The sequence below is a fragment of the Chaetura pelagica genome, unplaced genomic scaffold, assembly GCF_000747805.2.
Source record: "Chaetura pelagica isolate M959 unplaced genomic scaffold, ChaPel_1.0 scaffold11, whole genome shotgun sequence".
NCBI lineage: Eukaryota > Metazoa > Chordata > Aves > Apodiformes > Apodidae > Chaetura > Chaetura pelagica.
The window spans coordinates 6,773,265-6,781,753 of NW_009952694.1; the positions used below are offsets into that span (position 1 = coordinate 6,773,265).

The 8,489-nt window shown below is 40.7% G+C and overlaps 1 protein-coding gene across 1 annotated transcript in view; it reads left to right on the plus strand.

The window, feature by feature from the left end:
* The window catches only part of NRXN3 (neurexin 3), a 965,840-nt gene that overhangs the window by 211,872 nt on the left and 745,479 nt on the right, over positions 1-8,489 (plus strand). Inside the window, exons 6-7 of the mRNA XM_009993910.1 lie at positions 490-534; positions 2,663-2,824. Coding sequence (XP_009992212.1) covers positions 490-534; positions 2,663-2,824 — 207 coding nt within the window. The remainder of the gene's footprint in view (positions 1-489; positions 535-2,662; positions 2,825-8,489) is intronic.

An 8,489-nucleotide genomic window follows, 5' to 3' on the forward strand; every position in this document is an offset into this window, starting at 1 on the left:
GTAGGTGGGTGGTGGTGGCTGGAAGAGGGCAGTCATGGTTGGGTTTATGCTGAAGAGGCAAACTGTGTACTTTGTGTGTACATCTCTGAGGGTAAGGTTCTTATTTGAGGGAAGCATTTTGATGGGCATTTGAAGAGTAAGTATTGCACTACTTTACCTTTGCTTCAGTCTTGGATAATGTATATGAGGGTTGAAATTAATGACTAACAGCAGTGTGGGACTACTAGACAGCACCCTTTTTTACAGTCTAGAAGGCATGGTTTCCCATAGAGTCCTGGTCATATTGTCCTCTTTCTCACTTTGTGTGTCTCAGGTGCCCCACGCCTTTTTTTGAAAGACTAACACTAGACCATTCATGCAATGTGTCATTTTTACTAACCAACTAATGTACTAACACCCTAACGACTCATCTTTGCTTTTAGTTATTTTAATTAACAATCGTTCTGTTCACGATTTTTTAATTTCCTTTCTTCCCCCTTTTCCGCAAAGCACTCAGGCATTGGACACGCTATGGTAAACAAACTACATTGTCTGGTAGATATCATTCTTATTGTCTCTTTTTTTGGGTTTGCCGTGTGTTACCTGCCTTTTCCTTCCCCTATCCCCCTCTTTTTTCCCCCTCCTTTATACTTCCTTCTTCCTTAATTTTAATTTCATTGAAAACACTCCCCCCCACATTTTTTCCTCCTTTTTTTTTCTTTCTTCTTTTTAATGGAAAGATGAACAACAAAAGCAACTAACACAACTCTTCTGGAAATGGGGTTTGGACATTTCATTGGTTTCTTCATTTCCCTCTTTAGTTCTTCTTTTCCATTCCAGTGATGAATTGTTGGGTTTTTTCTCCCTTGCTTTTTGAGTTTAGCTTCTCTCTTTTGCTTTGGTTTTCATTTTGCTTTTTTTTCTCCCCTTTCATTTTTTTGTTTTGTTTTCTTTTTTTTTTACTCTGAAGGTCTCTAGCTCAGAACCATTGCAGGGCCTCTAGTCCATGGTGGTGATGGCTCTCTTTTTCTCTCATCATTTTGTTGTGGCAACGGCTATTACAGGCAAACTGGCCAGAGTTGTCCTTCTGATTTCTCCCCCTTCCCTCTCCCTCTTTCTCTCCTCCTCCTCCCTCTTGCTCTCTCTCTCACTTTCTCTCTCTCTCTGACCTCTACCTGCCGTGGCCGACAGGAGCTCAGCCGGTTGTTTGTTTCAGTACACACTCTGCATGGCATGTCCACGTCTGGTGACTCGCCTGCCTTCTTCTGGCCTCGATCTATTTTCCTCCATCTTCCCTTTAAACCACTAACAACATCTAAGCAAAACTCATTAAATTCACTTGCTCCTCTCCCTCCCTCTACTTTCCATTCCACTTCATCCTCCATGTCTTTTGGGTTAGAGGTTTTGGGGACGTTTCTGTTTGATTTTGAGTTTTTTATTATTTTGGGCTTTGTTCAGTATTTTTATTTTCGTTTGCATGCAAGTGTGAAATAGTTTTCTGTCTCTCCTTCTCCCTCTTTCCCGTTTCTCTCTTTTTTCCTGTCATCTTTCTGGGCTCCAGATATATTGGCATGACATGTTGAAGTGCAGTGTGTGCACGCTTTATATTTTCTTTCTTTCTTTTTTTCTTTCTCTCTCATCTCTGCTTTTCTAGCATTTGTTGGTGTGTGGTTGATTTTTTTTTTTTTTAATTTTTTCTTTATTTATTTTCTTTTTATTTGTTGATTATGAGTTAGTTTGAAATCTTTTGGGTTAGAGGTTTTGGGGACGTTTCTGTTTGATTTTGAGTTTTTTATTATTTTGGGCTTTGTTCAGTATTTTTATTTTCGTTTGCATGCAAGTGTGAAATAGTTTTCTGTCTCTCCTTCTCCCTCTTTCCCGTTTCTCTCTTTTTTCCTGTCATCTTTCTGGGCTCCAGATATATTGGCATGACATGTTGAAGTGCAGTGTGTGCACGCTTTATATTTTCTTTCTTTCTTTTTTTCTTTCTCTCTCATCTCTGCTTTTCTAGCATTTGTTGGTGTGTGGTTGATTTTTTTTTTTTTTAATTTTATCTTTATTTATTTTCTTTTTATATGTTGATTATGAGTTAGTTTGTAATTAATTTTTTTTGGGTGGTGGGTGTGTGTCACTCTAGGTACATGGCATGCCCTTCCATAATGTATTGAAAGTGAGATCCCTCCCTCCCCTCCCTGAATGCATGATTGTCAGTGTGCCGTGAGCAAAAGAAACATAAAAAATAAAAAATACCAACCTCGTCTTCATTAGTGTTTGTTTGTTTATTTTTTTTTTTATTTTTTTTTTTTACTAACAACCATAACTAACTGTAATCATTAAAATAAATACTAATTAATCATAAAATCAGCTAATATGAGAAATCTTTTTCAAGGACAGTTCCATTTTCTGGCCTGAATAGATGGAAAGCATCTTGAGGGGTAGACTGCCGAGTCAGCCTGGCAGTGCTGATACACCAGAAAGGGGAGAAACAGATGCTGCAGCCATTTCCATTGTGGGTGAAGCAGACCAGAAAATGGAGCTTGGCTGAACTAAAAAATATACAAATCAAATATCAGCAAAATCCTTAATAAAACTGACATAAAAATATAGGGGAGGTAACTTCTTGTACTCAAGATTGTAAGGTCATTGCTGGGATTTTTCTTTTTTCATTATATCCCTTGAACAGGTGACAATCTCTGTGGATGGCATCCTTACCACCACGGGCTACACGCAGGAGGACTACACCATGCTGGGCTCAGATGACTTCTTTTATGTGGGAGGGAGCCCCAGTACTGCTGATTTACCTGGCTCTCCAGTAAGCAACAACTTCATGGGCTGTCTCAAAGAGGTAACTGTTTCAAATTAATTCATTTTTCTGTGCTTTTGGTTTCTCAGAGTCACTGCTTTTCACCTGCCTTTCCGTGATGCTGAATTTTATGCTGGTACTTCAACAGCTCTGTAAAGATAAACATCTCATCCAGCTGGACAGAAGGCATCAGCCACAAAACTCATGAGTTTATGGCCAGAATCAGATTTTAGTGCTTGGATTACAGAAAAATTACCCATGGTAGTGGCAGAGGTGTCTTCTGCAAGCTGTTAACCATTCAGAAGAAAGCATTACAATCTTCTAGGCACTAAGGCAATAATCCTTTTTTTTTTTTAAAAAAAAAAAAAAAAAAAAAAAGAAGAAGAAAAAAAGAAAAAGATAAATGGCCCTTCATTACTCAGCAGCAGTTTTGGGTGAAAAAATGATAATCAGAAATTTTTAAAGAATATTTTTTAAGGGCCTGGATTTCACCTGGCAATATAGTTAGTTGTCAGTTTTCTAGAAAGATACAGAGTTAAAATGAACCAGAAAAATGAGAGTTGAAGGTAGCATGAAATATATGTATATATTATGAGAGGACAATACAGCATGAAGGTATAGCAGAGACGTAGCAATAACGTGGCAGGTGGATTTGAGGTGTACTGTGTTGGTAAGCAGAGTTGCTGCATTGGTGTGGAATATCTAGCTGGCTTCCAGTACCATCTTGTCTCATGCTGGCTGGCTGCCCAGGTCACATAGTTAATCCACAACGTTGAGAAAATCCACACATGAGTAATAGTGATTGCACTTCCCAACTAGCAGCTGGAACCAGAATAGTGTTTCTTGGAGAAGAAAAAAAATAAATATCTTGTAACAGAATTTGTGATGATCAATGAGATTAATGGTGATACAGATACTGACATGTCCGAAATATTTTGCAGAAAGCTTACTGAAAAACAAGCTTAAGTTTTCTGTCAGTCAACTTCCTAGCAAGCCTGGAATAAGAGTTTCTGGCAAGAATTTTCTCTCTCATGTTGTGATTCTGTACTAATACTCTTTTTCACAGGGTGTGGCCAGGTGGGTCTAATTTTCTTTGCAGTCTGGACGGTTGTCATAATATGTTCTTTGTATGAACATTAAATATCAGAGCTGAGTTTTCCTACAGGAGTCAGGGAAACAGTGATGCTGAGCTGGATGCTGTTATGTGGTTGTTACTGCCTGACAAGTTGCCAGCCTAGTGATGCTTGATTTGTGGTGTCAGGGGTTGTTTGTTATGTGCCAGTCCTTTGATGTGAGCAATAACTGTCAGAGACTGGAGCTGCTTTCCTGCCTGACCTCTGGATTAGTTAAGGAGATGCATATACGCTGGAAAAGATCATGTGAGTATCTTACATAGAAAATGAAACTGCCCTGCTGAATACAAACTGTCACACAGAGATAAAATCCTTCTGTTTTCATCTATAGAGCCTTGGGCCTGATTTTCTTAGGCACTGAGCATCCCAGTTTGATTGAAATCAGGAGGAGATACAGCTTCTTAGTGTCTCTTTAAATCAGGATCTTAATTTTATTTATGGATGCTATGAACATAACGCTTAGCAGAGGCCATTTTTATGTGTGCTTTAAGCCAAGCCAATGGAGCAGAGAAACCAGTGACAAGAAAATCTTCAGCAGCTTTATTATTTATGTAATCATTTGTATGCTATTAGCTTGCACAATGTGCTAAGAGCTGCTTACATAGCCATCCCAGACTCATAATGCTCTGTGAGAAGAAAAATCTAAGCAACCACTTAAGAATGAGAGGAAGAAGAAAACAGATAATCATAATGTGCTTTGTAATCTTCACTTGACTAGGCAGTGACAAGAGATGTATATGAGCAGCTGTCTCAACTTAAAGACAGGCTGCTGATGGCTGGGTTTGAGCTACAGTCCGCTTGATAGCAACCTGCTCTCAGTAGTGCTCCAGTAATTTTTTCAGCTGCTCTGCAAATGTGCCCAAAATGGGCCTTGCCTTGCCTCTGAGCATAAACCCAGCATACAGTATTCACTAAACATAAGCGTAGTGTGGAATTTGCAAGTGGAGGAGGCAGGGAGCTGAGATTAGTGGAGAAAGGGCAGCCCTAGATGACTGCCAGAACCCTGACAAAATGTATGTGTGCTTTTGTAACACCTGTACCTGCACAGCAGGGTCTGACCAGAGGAGACAGCCTGCATAGTATCAGAAGGGTTCCCATGGCATATGTTGTGAGTTATTCTCAGACATCAAAGCAGGCACTTTAAGTAGAGCTTTGGATGAGTTGAACAGAAAGTAGTTTGCCTTATGAAATTGAGTCCAGGGTTGGTTTCCCCTTCTTTCCTTTGCTAGGGATGAAAACACTGATGGCAAAGTTAGCAGAATCAACCTGAGATCCACCTTGAATTAGGGGACATTTCTTCTGAGTGTTTTATTTATATTTACTTCTGAAATGCCAGGGTGCATTTCAGTGCATATCCGTGCAATGTAATGCAACATGGTATGAGAGAAACCCGAGCTTAAGAAAGCCAGAATGCCTGTAGGGGATCAGTCTGACCCCGCCTGGAGCAGCCAGCTTTGGTCCTTAAAGAGGAAGAACTGTGTTAGTGCCATGCTTGTGTGCCTATAATATTTCTAGTTCCAGAACTGGCTACACTAAACTTGGATTTCTATGTAGCATATCACTTTATTCCAGAATTAGATCCCTATTGGTTATGGTGTAAATTTTTTTCTCTGTGGCCAAGAAGGATGCTTAGTCTGTCATCAGCCAGTACTGGAGAAGCTTTTAATAAAAATGTTCTAAGATAAGAAACTTAGACAAAGGGGTAGGATAGACCATAATAGCAAATACTGTTCTTTTCAGTTTATGCTTTCTGGTAGAGCAATGCTCTTTTTGCCTTTCAAAGCCCTAGCTATATAGTTGCCTGTTCCCAGAGACATGGCATGTCCTGAGTGGTTATCACTGCTATTTGCAATGGTGAAAAATATTCTGACAAGCCCTGTATTGATCTCTTGAAGGTGAAAGCAGACTCATCTATTTCTACTGCTCGGCATTTGTTGGGGGATTCCCCTAGGGGTGTCTCCCTTTCTTAGGAAGGCAAAGGCTTTGGGGTGAAACTTTCAGCCTTCCCCCTATAATCTCTTTTATTTCACTGGGACAGCATCAGCCTCACAGTTGAGCAACCAGACTGCTCACATGGGAGCTAAGAGAGCTCCTTGACTGAGCATTGACTCCCCACTTCCTCTGAGATTACACACAGGTGCTGAAGTGCAGTGGGGCAGAGTGCCCAATGACCCTCTCTGCCTCTTTGCAGCTGGGAAGGACTTCTCCATTCAGCTGGTGTTGGTGGTGGGAGGAGGAGCAGCTCTGACAAGGCAGACAATTCATGTTGTCAGAGTTTAAGCCTTGACAAGGAGGAACTGGAGTGCATAAGAGTGTGTTTCTGGCAGGGAATTAAGGGTCTCAGGTCTCTTCTGCTGTAGTGTTTAAACAGGCTGTGGTGAAGGTAGTAATGCTTTATTTGAATTCTATGAGGTTATGTTTCCTTCTTCTACCACAGAATAGATTCCCCTACCTCTTCTTTTCCTTGTGGCTACAGGTTCTGATTGAAGAGAGTCCACTAACTTGTTAGCAGTAATATACCTAAGTCATAAAACCAAGTGCTGAATGTGTATTTCATTTTGATTTTCTTCTCCATTTTCATCAGAATTAAAGATGTCCCAATGACTGGTAGCACTGTTTGTTTTATGTTTCTCTGTAGCTGTCCTGACAGTGTTGCAGCATAGCTGACACTATAATGAAGGAGCAAGACTGGAAAACAGAAGTAATTTTTCCCATGAAAATTTTAAAAGGCAGAAGATACAAATAGGGCAGTACACAGACATCAGACATGGACATTGCATAAAATATAAGGCTTTCTGGAGCTTCAGTCTTAAAATAAATTGTTCTAGAGAATCTCTGGGGGGAAGCTGATGCATTTCCTATAATGGAGGAAACCAGATATAGAGATAGAACACAAGTAAGCAACACTCTTTTTCAATGGGTGTCAGGAAAGGAGTGGTAGTACCTTAAGAGTCAGTGATCGGATGAACAGGGAGAAGTACTGCCTAAAAGTGGAAAGGGAAAAGGATCCATTGTTAGATTTTAGAGACACCCATATGGCCAGAAGGAAGTAGGACAAGTAAGGTAAAGATGAACAGCTATGTTTTGCATGTACTGGAAAGTCTCAGGGAAGAGGTCCCAGTAATCAGGGGTGGAGGTGGAGGGTGTCTGAGTGGGATATTTAGCTGTGTAGGCAAAGAGAGAAAACTGGATTTCAGTCTCCAGTTATTAGGGAAGGGAGAGAATCAGACTGTTTCCTGGGCTCTGTTAGGAAGCCAGCCATTCAGATTTTATTTACTTGGAAAAGTGTTTAGATGGTACAGATGGAAATGCTTTAGAAGAGCCTAAGGAGGTCCCTAGAGAATGGATGTGCATGATACAATTTATGAAATCTTCACATTTTTCTATCAACTCTTTATTAAAATCTCAGTTCTGAAAAATGTTGATTGGTATTAACAGCTTAATGGAAGCAGTGAGATTTGCATATGGGTGGAATATAGCAGAAATTATTGCAGGGGTCAGGCACCATCTGGCCCTGATGGGCAAAAGCTGTAAATGCTTAGATCATTTCTGTCTGCAGTTGAACTGCTAGGAGCCAGATTTCCAAATGGTCCATGAGTGTGCCCAGTTGCTCTATGTACATGTTGGATGCTATGTGTAAGCTGGGCCTTTTGAAGGTCGATTTGCATATGTAATAATGATACAATTTCTGTTTGGGGATGAGTTTATCTGGTTGGAAGGTCACACTGGGGAGGAGGCTGAAGGTGCAGATATATGGTCTAAAGCATGGAGGCAGACAAAACCACCTTGAGTGTGAAGAGAGCAGATGGAGGAAGTTGCAGTTGCAAGAGCCCATCCCTAACAGGGAGATGAGATAGCCCAAAAGCATTTGGATGTCCAAGATCCTCTTCCAGAGCAGTGATTTAGCAGAGCCCCAAGAATGCATGAGAGGAGATGGTGAGTGAGGAAACAACATTGTGAGGAATTTCACAGGTGTGCTTTGGAGGAGAAAGTTACCACATGAATGGCATTAATTTGCCACACCAGTTGGTCTGTCACTGCTGCTCCAGCTGCTCTATTGTCTTAGGAGTAGTCTGTTTCCTATCAGTATTGCTTATTGAATTGAATATTTGAAAAAGAGAGGGTGGGGGTGGCTGGGTGGTGCTAGTGGTACTGCAGAGAAATGGACAAAGCATGGCCAAAGACTGCATATGATTCCTTTCCTCAAAATAGGTCTTGTTCTTAGTCTTATTCTCCCATTAGTATACTCTGCCAGAGTATCCCAAATAGCCCTGATGATAATGAACCTGATTTGTAAACTTCCATATCCAGAGACCTGTGAAGTTTTTGGTTGCTTGTCATTCTTAAATTACCAATTGTATTACTGCTGCAGTGGTGGGTCAGCCTACTGCTGCAGCTCTACACTGTGTGTATTGAGAGTCAAGAATGTCTGTGCATTCTCTCTGTGCATCTGCAGAGCATCCAGCACAAGGCCTTTGTCATGTTTTTGAGTGTCCCTGTTGTAGAAGGGTAACAACACAGTGGCTTGGGAGACATAACATGGAAGACATTGGCCAACATTTTGAGCAGTTCCT